The 24,595-nt window shown below is 39.7% G+C and overlaps 2 protein-coding genes across 2 annotated transcripts in view; both read right to left on the minus strand.

The window, feature by feature from the left end:
* The window catches only part of LOC111869030 (bone morphogenetic protein receptor type-1B), a 33,044-nt gene extending 15,720 nt beyond the window's left edge, over nucleotides 1–17,324 (minus strand). The window contains exons 1-2 of the mRNA XM_023860216.2: nucleotides 17,209–17,324; nucleotides 908–1,092 (exon numbers count right to left, since the gene is read on the minus strand). Of these exons, the coding sequence (XP_023715984.1) occupies nucleotides 908–1,092; nucleotides 17,209–17,296 (273 nt within the window). The 5' untranslated portion in view covers nucleotides 17,297–17,324. The remainder of the gene's footprint in view (nucleotides 1–907; nucleotides 1,093–17,208) is intronic.
* A 4,413-nt stretch (nucleotides 17,325–21,737) lies between these two features.
* The window catches only part of LOC111869047 (60S ribosomal protein L34), an 8,190-nt gene continuing 5,332 nt past the window's right edge, over nucleotides 21,738–24,595 (minus strand). The window contains exon 4 of the mRNA XM_023860243.2: nucleotides 21,738–21,888. Coding sequence (XP_023716011.1) covers nucleotides 21,792–21,888 — 97 coding nt within the window. The 3' untranslated portion in view covers nucleotides 21,738–21,791. The remainder of the gene's footprint in view (nucleotides 21,889–24,595) is intronic.

Below are 24,595 nucleotides of genomic sequence, written 5' to 3' on the forward strand. Positions count from 1 at the left end.
TGCTACTGCTCACCCTTTGAATGGAATGATAATTAGTGAATAATGAATTGGTAAGGATGTGGAAGGAAAGCAGTGGTGACCTAATTTGAAGTATACCCTGGCATTTGTCTGGAGGGACTGTGGAAAAAACAGTCACAATAACTAGTCTTCGGGCCTGGTTTGAAACCCTGGGCCTCCAGAATATAAAGCGCAAGTGATACTCACTTGACTATAGCATTTGGTTAATTCAATACAAAAATGTTTAATCTTCCTGGAATAATTTGATACATTTCATATATCTTTCCCACGTAAACTAAGAGTGTTATCTGACTATTTTACTTCTTAAAAACGAACCTAAATAAGAATTTATGACAAAACTTAACACAAGAAAAACGAATTCGTAAGAAGTTTTAAATTTATTGTTTCACTCTACATTTTATTCAGATTATATACAATCTCCAAACAGAAAACTGAACCAGAACAGCTTAATGTAATGTACCTCAAGACTGATGACTGCAGTTTCTTCAGGCACTTTTAACAAATTGATTGTGGTGAAGTGGGTTGGATTTAGATAATTGCGTGGGGTTAAAAGAAAGGTCTTGTACAGTTCCCCCTCAAATTGTCATAGAAAGTCACACAGAACTCGGTTTTAAGCTGAGGACAATATGTTCAGCTCTGAAAGTGTATCTTCATTTATTTTATAAGAATGAAATGACTAAATTTGAGAGAGAATACAGCTGCAACAGTAGCTACAAAATTCATAAAATTATAAAGAAATATAAATGAAAATGTCCTGACCTCTATACTCAGAATAAATGATTATGAACTACAAATTTTTATTTTTCGATTATTTTCTTCAAACTGCAATGGATGTCTATAAAACATCTAGACTAACTAAATTACAATTATGCATGGACCAGAACCACACCTGCATGAAACCACTTTCGTCAGGAGGCAGGCATCCAAATGTTCGCTCCTCCTCCCATAACCCTGTTTCTGAGTTATAAACCTCCTCAACCGCACTGAAACACTGGCTACCGGGCTGTCCCACACATGTTCCATTGGGCCTGTCATCAGGGCAGTGGCCCTCACAGAAACACTCCACTCCACTCGCTGTAAATCCAAACATAATTACGATTTCAGAACATACACATAAACATAGAAAAGATGGCTCATTTGATGCGACAAGCCCCCAAATTATCTACAAGCAGATGAAAGGCGGTAAACCTTTCGGTGCAAGTTCATATTCAGCATTCATCATTATCTGATGTGGCAGGAGTTACATACTGTCAGGCATGGTTTCAGAAATATGATCATCCACTTGTCATTGTGTTTGTATCAAATAGTGTAATCATATCAGTATTAAGTGCAACTCTCTACACAAGATCCCATTCACCAGAATAAATAACGCTATACTACTATAGCTTTGCCAATCACAGTGGCTGTATGGTCTTAAGGCATGAACTGTCTTCGCCAGCTCAAACACTAGAGTCATAGGTTCGAATCCCACAAGGCATGGATGTTTGTCTACGTTTATTCTGTGTGTGTGTTGTCCTGTGTAGGTAGTGACCTTGCAATGGGCTGGTCACTTGTCCAAGAAGTCCTACCGATTATATGTATGATTAAGAAACTGAAGAGAAAAAGAATTTCACAGATGCCCTATGATTCAGAGGGCGCAACAGGAATACGTATGTACATATGTATGTATGTATGAAGAATGGACTAAAGCTATGACTATAGCTTTGAGTTAATCATAAATGAACAAAGTAGTCTTCAGGATATACTTTCAGGACTGGCAGTACCCAACATCTGGTAGAAATAGCACTCACAAATGAATGGCAGGCCAATCATCCACTAATCTCATCTAACTAATGTGATTAATGAGCAAGATCATTATCTTGTTAAGCTGTTCACAGATGGTGATTTGTCCAACACCGAGTAGGGTGACATTACATATGTACAGTCATATTCATAACAAAGGCAAATGCTTTATTGATAAGAGATTCCATACCACATGTGAACGTTCAAATAACCGATTAAGATGCAGGCACTCCTCACCTTCTTTCAATTTTATTTAAGAAATGGAAGATGTAATGTTGAAGATTTTCCAAAGTAAACAGTACACATGACTAGTAAGGTACAGGTAAAGTTGTCTCTCTGCTTAACTAATTAAGAACTACACCATGAAGGCGTATGGGGGAGTGGCTGTATAGATCCACATTTTCTTGACCTTGGCACTAGTTGGAGGTGAGTGGTCAGCTTCACGGCCCTGCCACTTTACCCCCAGGGAAGGAGGCCCCGGTACCTATTGGATAGGAGGTTTGGTGGACTCCAGAACCAGTCTGGAAGACTTGGAGAAGAGAAAATTCTTGCACCCACCAGGACTCGAACTCTGACCCCTCGGACGCCCAGCCCGTAGCCAGTCACTATATCGACTGCGCTATCCTGGTAGGTTACTGCAGCCAATCATCTTACATTTTGGGCAATATATAGTCTTGACACTTGTTAAGACTGGGAACGTTCTCATGAATTTGAAGAGTCTCTCCAAGCAAATGGGGCAATACACCTCCGAAACTACCTCCACTACTTTCAACTGCACTTCACCCTTTTCATTATTAATAATCCCGCAATTTCTAACCTAGTACATCTCACGCATCTCTAAGTTGATACAGTGTTTCAATATGATCAGAGTAACTGAGGGACAGATGAAGAGGAGGAAAGAAGGTAGGAAGGAAGGAAAACAGAAAGAAAGAAAGAAAGAAAGAAAAAGAGAGTACTGCCTAATTATGGGATCATGCACTTATACAGAACATTCCTCAAAAACAATGTGTAAGATATGACAATCAAAGGATAATCATTAAGAGATGCAGCAGTGAAAACAAGACTATACATCCACATTTCAAACCACCTCTTTACCTGGCATGTTGTTGTACACTGTCTGTCTGGCTCTGTGTACTTAGATTTGTGTTAATTACAACAGTAACCTGATATTACATACCTGCTAATGATTGCCAGCAAGTCAGTGAATGCTCTCTGCATGCTAGCACAAACTACATACATTTCTACTACACTAATAAGCTGTGTGGGTTTATAAGGACAGAGGCCCTGGGTGCACAGACACAGCATTTAGAAGATCCATGGATATCTAGAGTGCATAAGTATCAAATATGAGTTTCAAAATACTGGTTTAACTTGAGAGTCTCTTCACAATTTCAATGATAGCTTTGTGCTGACTCTTCTCACTGATTTATGCAAAGAAGTATGGCACAGAATTGAATTATCTGTTAATATCACCATCACACTGCTACCAAATGGCAACAAATTCTGTAAATCATTCGAAAGGGTGATGGGAATAGGTGTCCAACAACTGCGATACCTAATCAAACAATATTACTCAGGAGGCGGGACAGCGTAGTCGGTACAGCGACTGGCTAGTTCGAATCCCGGTGGGGTCAAGAATTTTCTTTTCTCCACGTCGTCCAGACTGGTTCTAGGGTTCACCCAACCTATCTAGCGGGTACCGGGGGCTTTTTCCCCGGGGGTAAAGCAGCTGGGTCGTAAAACTGAGCAATCACCTCCTGCTAGTGCCGAGGTCATGAATATGTGGATCTATACATCCACTCCCTCATACGCCTTCATGGCGTACTGCCTAATTAGTTAAGCACAGGGACAACTTTACCTTTTTATGGGATGTACAGCCTGGGTTCTATTCCTAGTAGGGGCAAGAGATTTGTCTCTACTCCACAGTGCCCAGACTGGCTCTGAACCCCAACCAGCCTCCCATTCAACGCATACCAGAGGCTACATTCCCACTGACCACTCATCTACGTCTAGTACCAATGTCAATAATGGCGGAGTTTTACATCCACTCCACATACATTTTACGGTGTAGAGCTTAATTAAGCACAGAAGCAAATTTATCTTTATTTTCATACCTATTACACATCAGAAAACTGCACACTTTTAACACAGCACTATGGCCCACAAATTTACAACCAATAACTGTTTTTATTTTACTACGTGCTAATATATAGAGCTATTCTCATCTAATAATGGGAAACTACGCTAATACAGCGTTCTCGATGATAAACATCACTGTACATCAGCTCTATCTGAACTCTGCCAAACAGTACCCAGAAATGTAAAAACTACTTTCAAACGAACATCACAACAATAAAAAAATGTACTCTCTCTCCAATCATTTTGGGTCTCTAGGATCTTAGGGGTAGCGGGCACTCGGGCCGCCCGAGGAATCGAACCAATAGGCACCCCTCCCCCCATCAAATTATAATAGACACAAAACCCACCCAGACCACAGCAGCAGATCAGGAAATACTGCGTAGTTCACGAGATGCAGGTGTTAACGTTTAAATAAAACAACCACGCGATTAGGTCTCGACCCACGGACAACTTGCATTTAGCAGACCTACCTTGCCAAACGTCAGACAACCCTGGACAGTTTAAAAAAGATCTGACCGAGATACAGTTAAACACGATGTCTTGGATATATTTACAGTACATTGGTTCTTGGACCAGTATACATTCCTATAGATGCGTGTTCTCTGGAGCGCAACAAAAAGGCGCTGCTCTCCAGTGGGAAATCGTTTTGGCAATAAACTATGGCCGTGTATGGGCCGGACACCTGCTGGTCTTTTTTGTGCGTCCCAACTCGAAGGCGCCTTGTTTAGCGGAAAGGTATTTTATCTCTTCCTCCCAGCTCGGAAGATGTGGCAGCAAGCAGCATCTCTGTGGAGCCGCGCTGTCGTATAGGCGGGCGGGCAAGTAGCCTGGTTCAACAGTTGGCCTCAGGCACCCCGACAAACGGGCACCTTGCCCACTCCAACACATGCTACACGAGTCCACACAAACCAACCCACTTGCAGTCCTCAAGCTAAGCAGTAAAGTGCGATATCAAAACACATCTGGCTGGAAGGCGTGGAACGGAAGTAAAAAAGATGAACCTGTTCAACACAATCCCCGACACATGGAAGTCACACCGGCCTAGATTACTGAACGATCTTGTTTCAACTGTACAAGTTATATTGTGTCAAATTAGATCACGACTGGTAATAATGGGCTTTGCAGAAAGCGACTGTGACCTATTCCTACGTAGTGTCCCAGCATTTTTGTGGAGACTGAAGAAAGTAACGAAAAATGCAGTCAGGACAGCCGGAAAACCGGAAATGGTTCGAAATGAGCACTTCCCGATATGTTTAGGGCTTCGATCGCTACACCCTCAACCTCGGTATGGACACACAGCTGGGATGGTAAAGTTCCCCCTGGGCTTCACTGATTAAACACTACGCAATGAAGACTTATGGGGGAAGTTGATGTATAGATCCACATTTTCTTAACCTCGGCACTAGCTGGAGATGAGTGGTCAGCTTCACACCCCGGCCTTTATGCCCCCGGTAATAATTGTATGGGAAGTTGGGGTGGACCTCAGAGCCGGTCTGGACGCGAAGAAGAAAAAATTCTTGACCCTACCAGGACTCGAACTCCGACCCCTCGGTCGTCCAGCCCGTAGCCAGTCGCTATACCGACTACATTATCCCGGCTCCTTCAGCTAGGCTGGAGGAACCAAAAATGCAAGCGGCCTCCGTAGTCTAGAGGTAACGTTCCCACCTCATGACTCGTAGTACGCGGGTTCAAATACCCGGCGGAGGTCGTCGAATTTTTAAGGGCGGAAAAATTGAGGGAAAAAGTCCTCGGGAGGGACTTAAAGCCGTGGGTCCCGTGTCGTAGCTTTACGGCACGTAAAAGAACCTCATATCTCCAAAGGAGGTCACTGAGCCAAATTTACGGACGTTTCCCGCCCAACAGCAGTCTCTAATTCCTCTGGTAGATGGGGGAAGCCAGCGAGACCGGTTCTACTAGCTGAGAGGTATCTATCAGCTGGTAGAACCGGTCTCGCTGGCTGGGCGGGACTGATGGTAAGCACCAGTACCGGTAGGATATAGAGACTAGTAGAAATCATAGAGGGAAGCACAATGGACCAATACAGGTCTCAGTGCATGGGGAAACCCACCCTCTCCTATAACTAACTAATCAAAAATGCAAATTTAATTTTGGTATGGACATATCTTGTAAAGCGATCACCTGAAAGACTGAGGTGATATTAAAATGATGTCTGAGAAAAGACTGTTAGGGGTGTGACTTGAACAAAACTGACTCAGGACCCTGTCAAACTCCGGCACTTCTGAAATCAGAAGCGCACACCCTTCCGGCCCACCTACCAGTCAGTCCGTCATGCTAAGTGACGAGCGAAAATATGAACTCGAAGTACCTTGGAAAGTTCAATGCACAACCACAAACTTCAGAACACCTTAACTCGATATGAATCTCATAGATCGATATTAGGCGAAACCTTAATGGATTAGCATATAATGTAACTAACGTCTTTTTATATGTGTCAGTCAAAATGACCACACACTACACACATCAAAATGAAACGGCCAGTAAATACTAACGGAAAAATCATGACATCACTGGTTTTTACGTATGTCAGCACTACACGAAAATATATTAAAAAAACACAAAATACTAAAACGGGTGCGAAGATAATATTAAAATGTACCATAATCACACACTAATCTACAATTTTACCATTAGTATTGAATGGGCATCAGTGGTCGCCGTGCCGAGTTGACCCAGTTGGACTCCACCCCACACTAAACGAAATTTGAATGGGCATGAAACTTGGTCTCTTCCATTACAGGACGGCCATAAACTGAGTGTATTTAAAGAAGGGTGTCAAGGTAACTAAGATGGAGGAAATATCAGGATGAAAAAATCTGCATAACGAAAAAATTCATATAATTTGTACTCTTCACCGAACATTCCCAGGGCGATCAAATCGAGATGAACTTATAAAACTTATTTCTATATAAATTTCTGACGTCTGATATTACACTGCATGTTATTTTCAATTTCCAGTAATCGCTAAAACACTACTTCAAAATACGTTTAGAATTCAAAAACGGCGGTGAAAATAAAATTGTCGTCTTCTGGGTTACGAAGTCGTGTACTATGGCCACCGGTTGCGAATGTTTCGAAGATACACATAGTCTCCACGTTCAGGACACCGCTTAATCTGATGTTCCTTCGAAACTACGGTAACCACTGACCACACTCAACGGTGTCGTAACCCAGAAGACCACATATTAAACACTAATGCAAAGGGATTAATACATTTTAAATGGCTACATAGTAATCTTAGGAAGTTAAACATTTTGTTTTAAACGTATCTTGAGCGAACTGATGAAATTACGTATCTAATGTTGAAATTGTATCTATCTGTCCGTAAGTGAAGTGGAGAACGAATTTTAACGAAACTTTACATTGCAAAATCTCTTTTGTGGTCAATGGAGACGCCATTCATCTTGAAGTAACGATACGATTTACACTGTATTAAATACTGTAACGTAGCTGACTGAGCCACTATGCTACAAGCCGGAAGGTCGCGGGATCGAAACGCGATGAGGTGGATTTTTTTTTAGTTTACCTAATCTTTCCAGACGCACTATGGCCCTGGGGTCGATTCAGCCTCTGAGAGAAATGAGTACCAGGAATTAATTAAATAATTTCCTTGGAGAGTAAAGCGCGGCCGGCGCGTAAGGCTGACAACCTTACCGCCATCTTTGTGCCGATTGTCTAGAATCTAGATAATGTGGGATCCTCAACGTCTCACAACCCTATGGGCCTACACGGCCTGTTACAGGGATACCTTTACTTGCTTACTTTTTTACCCTATTGATCAAACTGAAAACTACTTCAGATAACCACAAAATGCAATGAAACAAACACTGTACTTTATGCTTAACCCGTTCCTTTAGTGCAATTATCTGTACTGTGAAATTTGATATGTCTTTGCACATATCAGTTTTACATGGTAAAACTGGTAATCATGATAGGTCATGAAAAGGAATTACGATAAATATAAAAACAGCACACATTAAAACGTTTATCAATGTTTAGAAGTCTTCCTACGTTCCCAAATTTATTTAATAAAAACATGGCTGAACTTTTGCTACATACGTAAAAAGTTCGGAGTTATAACGTTTGCTTTCAATGCGCTTATCTTATTTACCTGATTCGGTCTGTCAACCGGATCTCTGTAGACATATAACGTCACAGATATTACAGAGTTCTGTACTACAGTGACTTTTATACAGTATAATAGCGTTAATAGGGCCGTATTGTTTGATATACAACAGGATGCACACCATGAAGGTTTTTTATATACAGAGAATGAAACTGACGGGGAGGAAAAATAAACGGAATTTAGTCATTCCTAATTCTTTGCAGAATTTCGAATGTTTACAGTTGCAATGTACCTACTGTGGTAGGTGGAAGGAGTTATGCACTGGCTTCTCGAGCACCGGGTTTCCGATTCGATACCCGGATTCTGCAGGGGTTCTATCGGACCACTTTCTCTTCATGCCAAATACTCTCGCATTCTCGCAATAGGCGAATTGTAGCAGTTCAGCGGCGAAAGGAATCAGGCATTTTGTCCAAGATGCAATACTGGTTTCATTTTCTTCGCAGAATAAACGGACTTACACATAAACCTTTCCTACGCTATGAAGTCTGACTACAGATAGCCTCATAAAATACGCCACAAGACCGAAATATTTTCATCTGTAATTTAATCTTACAATGGCTGGCAATAATTTGGAAAATGTTAAATACAAAATAATCTGTATTAGAGCGGGCTGGGGTATCAGGCTGTTTTGCGATCTACTATCACACCGTGGTCTGAACGGCTGGAGAGAAGCATAGACATATTTTGGGTATTATTAACAAAGACTAGCGTCTCTAGACATGTAACCTTATGGGTTGAGAACCACTCCAAGCTTGCTCAAAAGTTGTTCAACAGGGGGACAGATGACATTTCTGACTTTTAATCTTTCTTTCTACTTCCATTCTTTATTGTAACCATCTAAATATAATTATCCTTTTTGGGACAGGGCCAAGAAGCTCGGTATTTCCACACCGTCTGGAGCAAGAGACAACCTGCACAATACATTCACGGGTACTTCATTTAATACCACGACGCCAAGCGGGCTGGTACATCGTTGACGTCACTGTATAAAGAATCGTTCAGATAAACCTTACATTGTAGACGTTACGTCTACAGTGCATATGTCGACCATAATGTAGAATCTCTCGAAATCGTGACAAACACGTAACTGCGAATATTTTTACGGCGGCAAAACAAAACAAAAAAGAAGAAAAAAAAAGAGGAGGCACCATAACAAACTTTCGTACTGCTAGGATGAACAATCGATACATCCTCTATCGGAGAAATTCCTTACCTAAACCACTACAAACCCCTTTCAACAGCCCATATCCCGAATCATTACAATTCACCTCACATCCCCGACATCCATTCCACGTACTTTTCTCGTTACCAGCAGCAGGCCACACGGCTGCATATCCCCACTTCCACGTTCACGCTAATAACCAATGGGACTCCCCATGATATCCTCCAGGTCCTTCACATCAGAACTTCGTTCTTCCTGCACAGTTTCATAAAGAACGATTGACTTAGCGTGTAGGATTTTCGGTGCTCACAGCTATGGTTATTAAGATTTCTGTGATACAACGCCGTGTTGTCCGTTGAACGCCAACCGACGTTTCGGAGGAACATGTCGCCTTTGCTTGTTACCTACTTTCACACTGGTTTCTCTCTTGGCTTATTCTTCGAGCCTGAAAATGGAGGTGACATTTTCCTCCGAAACGTACACTGACTTTCAACATACTACACGCCGTCATATGCCAAAAGATAGAACTTCTGATAGAATTACTGTTCACATATCCAGAGCCATTTTATGATATGCAACAGCACCTTTTCTTTGTCAAGAGCATGAAACCTTACATATATGGAGCATGCGGGTAAAGCTGAACGAATTTTTAAACCTGGCACTAGACAAACGTGACAGGAAAGCTGCCCTGAAGCTCCTTTGAACATCTCTCCAATATGTAAGATTTGAGGTTTTCACGGCGGTGACTATGAAGAAAGCAGTCTTCTGGGATTTGGCANTTGTTTCTGTTTCTAATGCAACAAACTTTTATCTTAAAATGGCATTACAATTACATTTGAATTTCTTAAAAATGTCATTAAATCACATTTTATTTTGATGTTGGGGGCACGCGGTAGCATAGTTGGTTGAGGCACTATGCTACAAGCCGGAAGGTCGCGGGATCGAATCCCGATGAGGTCACTGGATTTTTTTTTCAATTACCTAATCCTTCTAGCTACACTATAGCCTTGGAGTCGACTCAGCCTCTAAGAGAAAGGAATACCAGGAATATTCTTGGGGGTAAAGGGCGGCCGGTGCGTAAGGCTGACAATCTTACCGCCATCTATGAGCTGATTGTCTAGAAAATGAGGGACATGGGCCTCCACGGCCTGTTACAGGGATACCTTTACTTACTTTTTTGCTGTTGAGACATGTTTCGACCCTATTAACTAACTGAAACTACGCCACTGTATCAGCTCGTATTTACGTGCTACTGCTCCATGTCGTCGTCGTTTGAGAATGTATGCTCACGCTTCATTCACGCTATCTTCACATTGCGGCGTCCACGCTGTGTTCCTTTTGTGCGTAGCTCTCCCTAGTCGGGCGTGAATCCCTTGTATTGATTCATTCGTTTAAGTTACGTAAAAACTAACTCCGTGGCTTTAGCCCGCAAGCGAACTATACCGACCGAGCGACCGCCGCTTGTCAGCGAAGTTAGTGCCAACTTTAGCGGATAGTGTGTGCCGCGTGGTCAGCGCAATGAATCCCCAAGGCCATTAATTTCGATTTTCTAGACCGGCGTTTAAGTTACGTACTTTTGAAAAACCTACAGTCATGCAAAAAAAAAAAAAAGTCAGGACCTTAAGTTAACTGGCAACCGTTTTGTTCCCGCCCCACAAATTCGTGCGGCTGCCATACTATTCCAAGCACATAAACGCGCAGTGCATCGAACTCAACCTCAAACTTGTATAAAATCCCCCCACTCTATGGACCAGCTTCATGCCATAACTCCTCCAACAGCGAAAGAAAATTTCAGTGACCAAGAAAGCCCGTCTTTCTTCAGCCTGAACTTTCATCACCGTGAAGAATTAGTTCTATCTTCAAGAATATACCGTCGTGTAGTCCGGTGAAAGTCAACCGACGTTTCGCTTGGCTTACTCTTTGACCCTGAAGACGGAGGCGATACGTTCCTCGGAAACGTCGGCCGACTTTCACCGATTACAGTGAGTTATATCCTCCAGCCCCTTAAAACAGAACTCTTCATATCTACAGCTTCGCAAACCTCAACTTCTACTTTCATCATCGCCTGTACAAAAATCACGCCATCGGACGCTGTCCTCTGTCTCTTAGACACTTCCACAAAAACATATGGGCTGCCTTCCATTCGGCATCGTGTAACTTTTGCTTGCCTCTAGCCTCTGATCCTTCAGACGGGCGGCTCTACGCCAACCTCCCTTGAAGTCGTAATTCATTCATCAGACGCAAAAGAACGCGTCACAACTCACCTAAATCCTCATAACAATCGGACCCCAAGGCCAGTAAGTTTACGGGGTGTGAAGAAATTTTTCCAAAGAAATGTTGTCGTGACCGTAAATGAAAACGGGTAAAATAAAGTTGGATGTATTTGAAGAATATCTTCTATGATATAACACCTTGTTGTCCGGTTCAAGTTCACCGACATTTCAAATAGCTATGCTACCTCAAACTAAGGAAGAACCCATCAACAAGCAGGCGGCAAGCTGCGACTGTTTCGCTATGCTTTCTTGCTTTGCAGTATGATCCCTCTAAAGCGTCAGTGAACATCTACAAAGAAAACACGGTATTACACCCACGATGACAGTAGCCCTCATAGTCAACGCTGTGGGAACCCCGAATTCATCAAATTCAAAATAAAAAAAAAAATTTTTTTTAAAATTCCAATATTTAAAAACCGATATATAATTAAAAACATTATAAACACTTAAAAGATTCGGGCATTTTCGAAAACTCCAAAATTTCGCAAGCTTTCAAGTACTTCGTAACCTTCTGAATATTTCAAAGAGCCTGAATATTTCTCAAAAATTAGAAAAAATTACGAAAATTCAGATTATACAGAACGGTATAATTAAAAAAAACTTGAACATCTAAAAAAGCCGTACAATGGCTACCGGGGGTTCTTTCCCTGGGGTTAAAGGGGCCGGGGTGTGAAAATAACCACTAAACTCCACCTAGTGCTGAGGTCAAGAATTGTGAAGCTATACCTCCATTCCCCCGCATGTCTTCATGAGGCAGTGCTTAATTATTTAAGCACAACGACAGCTGTGCCTGTACTGTACTTTCAAATGTATGCAAAATGTGGGGAAAAAATTAGACATGTCAACAATTTTAATATTTCCAATAATTTCAAATGTATGCCCGCAACTAAAAAAGAAACGGTATTCTGGAAAATCTCGAAAAGTCCAAACCTCATGCTGATAACACAAGCATTACTGGGGTTTTTGGACTTTTCCCATCATCCGGTATTCTGGAAAATCGATAACACGACTTTCCGGAAATTGGATGTTTCCAAAATGTCGTGTTGTTTTATAGAATACCGGACGACTGAAAAAGTCTAAAAACCCAGCAATTCTTTGACTGTTATTTCAGCCATTTCCACGCCTCCATTTCAACCTTATTGTAATCAGGAAATCGTTTGCCACCAAGGTGGGTTTTTAGCGAACCAAACAGACGGAAGGCACTTGGGGCCAAGTCAGGGCTTTAAAGTCAGATGTTCAAGAAGTTCCCACTGTAGTTCTTAAATTCTCTCCTGGGTTTCTCGGGTTGCATGGGGTCTGGCATTGTCTTGATGACGCAGTACCCCTCTTGCCAGTTTGCCTGGATGTTTTCTGCAAACTGCATCTTGAACCTTCGACAAAACTACACAGTACGATGCAGAATTAACATTTTCACCATGCTTCTGAAAATGGGCTAACAATACTCCCCAAGTATCCCAAAACACGGAAAACATAACTTTCCCAGCTGATGGCATAACCTCGAACTCCTGGCTTTCTGGTTGTAGATGAATTGGGATGTTTCCATGATTCGTCTCTTATAACAATCCTGTTAAGCATCTCTCCTTCATCTGCTGCAAGGGTACACCCATTCAGTTCTCTGGGCACCCGAAACTTCAAACTAGCATGAATTATGCTGTATGCTAAACAATGGGAACACTCTAGTGCAGTTGCTACACTGTCTATTGTTATCCTCCTGTCAGCTTGAATCAACTCTTCCTCCCAGTGCACAGTTGCTTCTGTTGCAATCTCAACAAGGTGACCTGGTCGGGCACCATCTGCGACTTTCAGACATCCTTGAGAGCATTTCTTGACCGAACGCCTTTCAAAAAATTTCTCAACCCAGCTGTGAAACGCTTCGCGCGACAAACACTTCCCACCATAAACAGGAAACATTTCTTTATGAACATCCTTTGCATCAAGTCCTTTTGCCAATGAAAAAACGCACAACAGAACGCTGCTCTTCGGTAGCAACCCCCTCAAGCAAAATCGCCTTTTCACTACTAAAATCATCCTCTGAACATGCATATGCACTCTGCGTCTACTACCTAGACTGTCTTGAAGCTGGGCTGTGCTGCTACCTAGTGACACACACAGAAAACCCATTACGTACATTACAGCCGTTTTACTTACATCTGTGATCTATTCAATGACTCTAAAATTTCGAAAACTTACACTTAAAAATATAAAATATAAAATATTGGGAAATACTCATAAATTAAAAAAAAAAATTAAAAATTCAAGAAAGTTGTTTAATTAGAAGATATCCGACAAATTTGAACTGAAAATATTTGAAAAATTTAATCTGCAGGTAATGCTCCAACCAAACCTACCTTATCCAACATAACATAAAACACAAAACATAACCTCATCTGAGGTGACCAACCTCTTCCAGACTACACAAGTTGATGCTGTGATTTGGTGCATCAACTTAGCCTAAATTCACTATCTCTGCCTGAATATGGAAGTGGATGCATAATGGCTTCATGCACCCACCTAACCTAACTTAATCTGACCAAGCTCAGCCTGAATGCAAATGCTGATGTGCTAATCTAACCAAATCCAATCTGACCATGCGCTGCCTGAATGCATAGGCAGAGGCTTACTATCCACTGTGCCAACCTAAACTAACACAACCCAATATCCTTTACAACTCCGATTTTTAGAAAATGTTAAAAAACAGAAAGTCTGAAAATTTCCAAATACTGAAAAATTTTATAATCTTGAAAATTATAAAAAAAGAACAAAAATTCCTAAAATTTCAAAATGAGAGAGTAATCCAAATTTCAAGCATTCAAAATTTTCAAAATAGTGTCAAATGTCACAAGTTTGAATGAAACTGAAAATAACAAAAGGCAGAAAATTATTAAAAAATAAGAAATTTCTAACTACTGCCAAGCTTTTCATAGCATTTTTTCACTTAGACATACCACATGTTAATTGTAAACTGAACTAAAAATATACAATGAACATTTCTTCAAATTTAAACTATGTCTATCAGTGAAAAGTGGATGTCAGCATACTGCACACATGAGACGTACGTAACTGGTCACAATCACCATTTCAAACAATTATTTATCTCAGGTGAACTTTTCTTTCCACACTGTGATTCACACTCATGTGTTTGTTCTATACTATCATGACACGGAAGTACTCTAATACATATTACAATATTACGTTACTATATACATATTTAAGGAACACACCTGTTTACAAATTAGTTCCAAATACGTTTTTGTCATTTGCATAATATGTAAGTAAACCCATCTCGGCCGCGCTATAGCTCAAGTGGTTAGTCATTGGTTTTCCACAGCGGTGGCCTGGGTTCAATCCCAGATCTGGTCAAGAGGGATTTGTGGTGGACAAAGTGGCACTGGGGCAGGTTTTCTCCAAGTACTTCGGTTTCCCCTGCCAATCTTCATTCCACCAATTGCTCCACAATCACCCTCACCTATCATCTGGGGCTGGCAAAATTGGCCAGAAGTGGCCGCAGTACAAGGGAGTTAGTTCCACCCCACTAGCAATAACAACAATAAAAAAAGTAAACCCATTCACAATAGACAAAGGTGTGACAGTGAAGCAGCACCTTACTGTATGCCATTATAACCACCAGGTTGAATATGTATACTTACGTACACATGGTATATACAAGTGTCTCTAAAGTCTGAAAACATTACAAAACAAAGATTTTCATTACAAGCCTGTCTTCCTGATTTGTAAAACTGTCAACAGCAAATTTCAATCATTGTATTTACATGTTAATCTCTTCACTTCCATTACACATTTAATGGGTGGGTTCTTCATGACAGATTTATGTCAAGAGGAAGTAAATAAAGTTGGTAATTTCAATCTCCCAGCCTCATGTCACCTTCTACTTCACCTAAATATGCATATCAAATTGTACTTGTTTCAAAAAAAACCTTCAGACAAACACACTTGCATCATTTCCATACTTCTTATAGTCAAGAAATGCCTCTTTAACATACATATACATCTTCCATATTTTCTGAAGATATTCATAAATATTTATTCTCTAAATACCACATGAAAATTTTGTTAAGCGATTTCAATGCCATAGCAGGTAGGGAGGACATTTTCAAACCAACAACTGAGAACGAGAATTTACACGAAATTATTAATGATAAGGGTGTTAGTGTAGTAAACTTTGTCATATCATAAAATCTGACTGACAAAAGTACTCCCACATCGTAACATTCATAAATTTACTTGGACATTTGCTGGAAAGACTCACAATAAAATTGGTCATATTTTGATAGACAGGGGATAGCATTCAGGTGTACCTGATGTGCAATGAGATACTGACGGTTACCTGGTGGTGGTAAAGGTTAGGGAGAGACTGGCGGTGAGTAAACAGACAAGGCACAGATTTCATATGGAGAGGTTCAATCTCAATAAATTAGATGAGGTAGAGGGCAAAGAGTAGTATTGTGCTGAATTCTCAAATAGGTTTGCAGCTTTGGAAAATTTAGATGCTGAGGTGGATATTAATAGAGCTTGGGAAAATCATGAAAAGTTAAATAGTTCCCATCTAGTGTGACTGGTGAAGATTTTTCTTATTTCAATTATTTATGCCCTTACATGTTTTGGTCTTCAGAGAACATCATCAGAGGGGCACCTTTACATCAATACAGTTGGAAGTTACTATATATGTATATATATATATATATATATGTTCTGAACGTTAAAATATATACATATAATATTAATAATACACAATTGGGTATAAAATTTAAAGTTTTTACAATTACAGCAGCTGTTCCAATATGTTACAATATTTGTAATTGGTTTATTAAGATTTTATTGGAATTTATAAACCAAGTAGGTTCATGTCATCAAGAGAGATAATAAGAAAGATGACACAAACCTACTTGGTTGGGGGAGAAGAGGAATGCATACAAGATATTGATGGGAAAGCCAGAATGAAATGGACCACTAGAAAGACCAAGGCATAGATGGGCGAAGAATATTAAAATGGATCTTAGAGAAATAGGATGCGATGGTATGGATTAAACTGATCTGGCTCAGGATATGGATCAGTGGAGGGCTCCGGTGAACACAGTAATGAACCTCTGGGTTCCATAAAATGCTGGGAAGTTCTTGACTAGCTGCACAATTGGCGGCTTCTTAAGAAGGGCTCAACTCCATGAGTGAGTAAGTGATTCATAAATAGTTGCAAGTTTGAAGCCAACTACTGCATGAATTACCTGAGGCATAGGAACAGCTACAACTTATGTGGAACATGTGCCAATTTAACACATACATGTCACAACATTCTGCTGTAAAAGACACACAACTCTTCTCTCAATATCTGGTTCAAAAACACCTACATATAACTAAACACTTTCATTCTGGGTGATACGGCACATTGAATTCATATAAATCACTAATTTGACATATCAATATTCCTCTTCACCTGCACTAATGTTAACCTATTATATTGTTCCAAAACACAATGTGGAAGCACTGACGCTATTTGAAACGACATAAACGTAACTAGTTCAAACTGCAATTGTATACAAAACTTCTTTTTTCTTCAGTCATTCGTAAACATTCTATCTCGATGCTGTGATACAGCAGAAGCCATATCATACACATTATTCTTCAGGCATTAATCAATGATAAAGATGAATTAATAACAATACCTTGGTACTCACCCGAATTTCCTTCGCCTAAGAACACCCCTAATCCTAACAGTAATCTTGCCTTTCCACCCCAATCCCGTTCACTACCTAACGCAGCCATTTTCTACTCAAGACAAAACTCATGACGTCATACAACCATGGAGATCGCACATAGCCTTGAAATTGAATCAGTGAACTCTTGTATATGGAACGAACTCAGAGTGCACGCCAACAAAGACACTGACATAAAATTCCCACAACTATGCTTTCAGTGACACCCATAGTTTAGTGGGAGTGAAATTTAGGCTGTAGTTTATGAATATAAGGATTATTCTTCCGCGAAAGCATTCCATTCCTTTGGAATATCTTACAATGCTACTTCGCCGTAACGAGCTGGGATGAGAAAAAAATTAATAGGCTCTGGGATCGGCAGGGATGTTCACATAACTGACCAAATAGTCTCTTGCTGTTCAAAAACATTAAAATTAGAGCATACAAAACTATAATTTTGCATGTGGTTCTGTATGAATGTGAAACTTGGTCTCTGATATTAAGGGAGGGACATACACTGGGGGTGTTTGAGAATATTTGGACCGAAGGATGTAGTGACAGGTTGGAAAAAACTGCATGAGGAGCTTCATAACTCGTACTCTTCTCCAAGTATAATTAGAATGATCAAGTCAAGGAGGATATTGGTGGGAAAGAGACCACTGGGAGGAACAAGACGTAGGTTGGTGAACAATATTAAAATGGATCTTAGAAAGAGAGGGTGGGATGGTATGGATTGGATTGATTTGGCTCAGGATAGGGAGCAGTGGAGGGTTCTTCTGAACATGGTAATGAACTTTCGGGGTTCCATAAAATGCTGCGAAATTCTTGAGTAGATGCAGATTTGGCTTCTCCTCAAGAAGGGCTCAGCTCCAGAAGTATATGCTGTGATCTTCATAAATACACTCAAATGCCATAGAACGCCTTATCTCCACACATACTACTTCAGAAGTTGGTAGTCACTCAGAGATGTCAGAGTTCCCATGTTTTGTCAAATCGAAAGCATACAACTGTGTCCTGTCCTGTGAACTGCTGAATCCAACAATGAATTTATGTATGATCCATTTGAATATAATTCCAGCTTATAACTGCCCACCAAGCATATCAATATATGAAGCAAGAATAAAATAGGCAGACAGCATGCATTGATGAAATATGTAACAATCCTAATGATGAAAAGTACAGATGCAAGACTACATAGTAAAGTTCTTACAGCAATATTATAACAGACTATTTGTATTATGTAACAAATCATTTCAGTGCTGATACCTGCAAAGAAATCAGTTGTGTTGAACTGAATTTAAGCTCAATTTCAAAGGAAAGATGGAGAAATGTAGTCAGCCCTACTTGTGACAGGACGTGCAGACACATATTCCTGAAGCAGCTATTACTGTCAGGAAGTCCATCAATCTTTATAGATCAACCTATGGACTGTGAGCGAAGTCCCAATCTCCCAACTCAAAGGCGGCCAAGATGTCAAAAAAGATATTATGTAACATGATTAAATACATATACCAATTCTCACCCTTTTCTTGAACACAGACCTTCAGAGATGAGTGTGGTTCTATTATTTGGTTCTGGCCCAACCTGCACAGACACTCATTAGCCACCATAGATTCATACTAGTTGAAAAGAAAATCACTGGACAGAACTAATTCATTTATTGTGACCATTCTTCAGGACACCTCAGCCAATCTGAGCTTACTGCAAATGTTGACAGTCAAGCTTTCTCGAATATTCACCAGGTCACACAAGCAATAATACAGATATTACCAAAAATATTTAGCATGACATATGGGTTGTTGTTAATTAAAGATTTGTATGTCATACAAATTACATGAGAAGTTACAATATTAAATGTAGCTCATTTCTTCCACTGACATATCATTATTTTTTAACATAATACCCAAGCACGCTGATGCATTTTCCCCACCTTTACCATGAGCTTAAATATTCTGTTGCAGCACAAACAGGGCTCTTGCATTTGCAACCATTCACTAACAGCCTTTCCACTGTGGACCTGACAACCTCCCAAGTGTTTCTGAGGCCCAACAGATGAAGTTCAATGGCAGAGAGACAACTATAGTTGATTCAGAAGTTCCCAGCAAAACAAGAACTCATGCCTGATGTGCGGGGTAGCATCGTTGTAATGAAGGCTTGTACCTTGTGGCATATCTCCAGATCTCTTCCTCAGAATAGCCTCAAGCAATTGTCATTTTAGGTGTTTTGCTAAATGATTGCTGAGATACAAATTCAAAGTGGATGACTCCTTTTGCATCTCAGACTACAGAGACCATAACTTTTCCAGCAGACTGACACACTGATTTTTGTGGTCCTCGAGGATCTATGTTTCTCCACTACATTCTAGCTTGTTTTAAGGAGTGAAATGGTGCACCAATGTCTCCTCACCTGTCGCTATAGATTCCAGGATTGCATTTTCTTCTTCTTGAAACCAATGAAGATGAGAAACACCAATCTCAAAATGTCAATTTTTGTGTTACCATCAGACATCTTGGTGCCCAATGCACATACACCTTGCAGTACCTCAGTTCTTCATGGACAGTCTTGTGTACAGTTCTGACAGACAACTCCAATGTAGTGAATAATCTTGACCTGTGACTCATCAGCTTCCCAAAATCATTTGCTCTGCTTGTGCTGCATTCACATCTGCCCTTGATGTGCTTGTCTGACCAGTGTCATCATGTTCAACAAATTTCAAACTCTGTACCATTTGCTGACATGCTGCATACTCATCATGCCATAATTATATACCTCTAACAACAGTGCATTTTGACAGGAGCAACATCTTTCACCCATAACAACTGAATCACCTTACCATGAGCTTCATAGGACCACGTCCCCAATGTCACTGCACATCAACCTTGAATCTATCCATTCAGCATCTGCCCGAATGTCACACCATTTATTGCATGTTACCCCAAGTGCAACCACCTACTAAAAACAAAATGCTAACACAAACATTACACTAGGACACCTATTTTTTTTGAACACCCTTATATCATACATTAACCACAAATAAATCCATAGAATAAATGCAGCTAGAGCAATAATGAAGATATATATTTTGGGGGGGGATATTTTATAACAGACTTAATTAAAACTACTGTATTTACAGATTCCAAATCAACAGTATTACTAGCATGAACATTCTTACATCAGATATTTTAGTCAAGTGTTCTAAATGCAGCCTTCACTAGCTGGATGTAGATTCATGCAGTTACAAGGCAAGCATTTAGAAGATAAACTCATTCATTAAGAGCAAGTCATCTTATTCTTTACAAAATAAGTCCAGACAACACATGGTGGTACATCATCAAGGAACACAGATCATACAAGTATTATGTTTCTGGACATTATCCATCATCCTATAAAATTTCTTTATTAAAACCATCACAACACAACTATATTAAGGTCAGTGCCAAGTTTCACTTTCATTACATATCACATAAAGCAGACCTTTAGTACAGTACAGGCTTGAACTTTGAAGTCAGAAACGTGATCATATAAATGGCACAACACTCTGAAGGCCTTGGTTATTTGTTGACCTTAATATAGTTGTGTTGTGATGGTTTTAATAAAGAAATTGTACATTATATTACAACAGGATGCATGAAATGAAATAAAAAAAATCAAAACACGTTTTGGAGGCTGGAATTGGTCTCTGTCTTCAGGCAAAATCTACTCAATTAGGCCCAACTGATAGAGCTAGTCCCTATCTCCAGACCCAGAGGTAGGGACTAGCTCTAGCAATTGATCCCAACTGAGTAGGTTTTGCCTGAAAATGTAGACAGAATCCAGCCTCTGAAATGCCGTTTTGAAATAAACAGGGCAGTGTTTCTGATAAAACCAGGATTATAGATGAGTCCAGAAACATAATATTCGTACTAAAGTACCACTGCCAAAAACTTGTAGTTCTTATTAATACAGCTTATATTCATATTTTAATGTTCAGTTATTCAGTATAGAGGGGATGGGGCTCCCTGTGCACTGTGACTAGGTCTATTGTACGTCCCCCTTTAATTTCTACTGTCTCCATACCCTACCAATACTGGTGCCTGCTATCTCCCATTTCTGCCAGCGAGGTCGGCCCTCTACTGGCATTGGTACCCGATAACTTCCCCATCTACCGGAGGCATTGGAAACTACTTGGATGGGAAATTTTGCTTAATTGTGCTCAGATGTCTCCTAGAGACATGAGGATCTTTTACGTGCCGTAAATCTACATGTGAACCACGGCTTAAAGTCCCTCCCGGAGGACTTTTTCCCTGAATTTTTCTGCCCTTGAAAATTCCACGACCTCCACCGGGTTTGAACCCACATACCTCGAGTCATGAGGTGGGAACGTTACCCCTACACTTTGGAGGCCGCTGATTTTAATGTTAGTAGAACCCTACTATATACAGTATCAAAAAGTATATGAATTTTATACTCTTCACTATCATTACTGAGGTGGAATGGCAGCAGAAGCTAGGATATATAAAACACAACAGATATATTAACATAAACTTTATTTTAAGATTGAGTTATTCTTTTTCAAAAATGTTACATTATTTGTCTCCCTTCTTTGACTTTGCAGATGCTTGCTGTGCTTTCAAGACCTTCACCACAATCTTTTGCTCTTCAATTAAGAAAGCACGAACAATCCTGCAAGACAGAACAAACACTTTGTAATGACAATTTTCAAAAGTCTCATGAACATTAATTCTTCAATTTCAAATATTCACATCACATTTCTCTGATATTAGAATAAATTCAGTTTCTATAAAGTTCCCTTCAAGCAATCAAATGCTACTTAGTCTTCATTATACAAAATTTCTTATGTCCTTTTACTCTGCAAACAGTATCATGCAAATGATAGTAGCTCTTATAGCCCCTATGGATTTTCACAGATGAACTAAATGTGGGATGCTGTCTTGACATGAGCAGGAAAACTGGAAATCTTTACAGATGTCTACAAAACGAAGAAATATGTATGCATATCTTGATACTTTCTTCATGCCATTTCCTCATTCACATCCCCCAGAACCTCAGCTATAAACTTAAACCATAAATATTGTCGCGCTGCATAGGCTACACGCGACAACTTAGCCCAGCGTAATCATATCAGGCAACAAGATCAAGCTGCAGTATATCCAAATCCAAGTTTTCCTTTCTGAATTTATTTCCATATCAAAAAGAAAAAAAAATGTTTCCACTTGTTTATAAACATTGTTATTAGTCTTCTTCTGGCATGTATCTACATTCCATGGATGTCCTGTTTGTTCTCAACCCACATCTATTCATAATATGGTTCCATAATTCCTTATCATCCTTCCCATATGGACACACTGTAAATATTAACGTTTGCATTGCTGGTCTTTTGTAGGCTGTTTCTCTCATAGGTTATTTAACAATGCTTCCATACTGGATTATTTAACAAATATCTGATATTCCATCCTACATCCAATGCTCCTTTACAAATTTGTTTAAAAGTTACTACATATACACAATGAGTCTTTTTAAACCTATTTAAAACCACACTGCACACTACATGTTTTGACGGCCATTCGTCATCATCAGAAGTTCTAAGCAGTTTGTGGAGACTGCTGTGCTTGCGTCTTGTGCTTCTAATATTCAATGCGTAGTCCCATTACACGTTCATGTTTTTTGTTGTTCTGGGTGTTCCCTCCTGCTGTGCTGTGTTTAAACCACATCGAAAATTTGAAAACACCTGATGACCAATGACGGTCGAAACATGCCACGTACAATGTGATTTTAAATTGGTTTATGACTCATTGTGTATATTTAGTAACTTTTAAACAAATTTTAAAGGAGTGTTGCATGTAAGACAGAATATCAGAGATATTTGTTAATTAATAAACACTGTGCAACAGGACACTATAATGTGTCTTTATTTCAGTACTGAGATTATATAGTATTGGATGATGGGATGAAAAGGACTGGAAAAGAATCAGTTGTGACCTAATCAAGGTACTACTCCAGCATCTGCCTGAAAAGAGTGACGAACACTGAAAATCCAAATCTGGATAGCCATTACCACAGCCAGGATTCAAACTGAGCACACAGCAAATACAGAGTGTTAAATCTAGACCACCTGTTTGATATCTGGCTTTTTTCCTTCTCCTGTCACTTTATCAGTGTCATTTGCATCAACATTAAATACCACTGGTATAAGAATACTGCTGTCTCACTCCACTGTACTTGATTTAAGTCTTCTTGATCATCTTACTTTTGTTTTAACATAGTAAAGACCATTACGTCATGCTTTCCATCATCCTGTTACTTCCTCTTTTTAGGTCTTATGAACACTTTGTTCTCAAATAGCCACAACATGCTAAAATTACAGGTTTACCCTAAACATGTGGAAACTCATAATGAAATAACATGAACTGAAACTAATTTTTTACTCATAATCCAAAAAGTTTCTTTCATATATGAGAAACCCTCAACATGAAGCTGTGAATGTTCTACACACACAGTAAGCAGGGAACAATTTTATAATATACTCGTACTAACCACATACACATGCAACTAAATGTGAAATCTACATACTGATTTGAACCAACAAATTAACTGCATTATAATCAAAAGTATTCCTCGAAGTGTTGTAGCTTCATACTTATTTTAGGCACTGGGCCAAAAGGACCAAACTTTGCAGTGTAATCAGTATGCATGCTGTATGTTTGGAGTTTGTGGCTTTCCTCTGTCCTGACAATGCCAATGTTGGTACAGTAGTGTGCGAATCTGAGAGCTCCTTAATTTAAGTACAAAAGAGCAGTTTCATTCGGTCAGTAGTAAAAAATAAGTGGTTATCTTCTTTAACAAGTGTGCTATAGTGATCCTTATATTTAAATTTTTTCTATACTGAACGTTTTCTTCCTTTTTTTTACTCACTCTTAAGCCACGCTTAGCTCCTAGGCCATTTTCCACCATATTGTGAGCTATTAGTATCTGATCTTCCACTCAACACTCCTAAAACTGCATTTTTTTAACTTCAACTTTCTGTTAATATAGATTAGTAGTAGAAATAGTAAACATACTTGTTATTTTATATCTTAAATACGGTGATTTGTATTTTCATAAGTGAACTGGTAGGCCTAACCTACAAGGAGTGTGTTATTTTATATCTTAAGGAAGTCGATTTGTATTTTCACAGGTGTTATTTAAATCTTACATAAGTTGTAAGATTTGAGGCTTTCACGGCGGTGACTATGAAGAAAGCAGTCTTCTGGGATTTGGCACCGTGTATATGTGGTGTTAACTGATGTTTCGGAGGAACGTATCGCCCCCATCTTCAGGGTTGAAGAAAAAGTTTAAGAAATCTGCAAGCGGCAACACCGTGAGAAACGGT

This window comes from Cryptotermes secundus, unplaced genomic scaffold (assembly GCF_002891405.2).
Source record: "Cryptotermes secundus unplaced genomic scaffold, Csec_1.0 scaffold70, whole genome shotgun sequence".
Lineage (NCBI taxonomy): Eukaryota > Metazoa > Arthropoda > Insecta > Blattodea > Kalotermitidae > Cryptotermes > Cryptotermes secundus.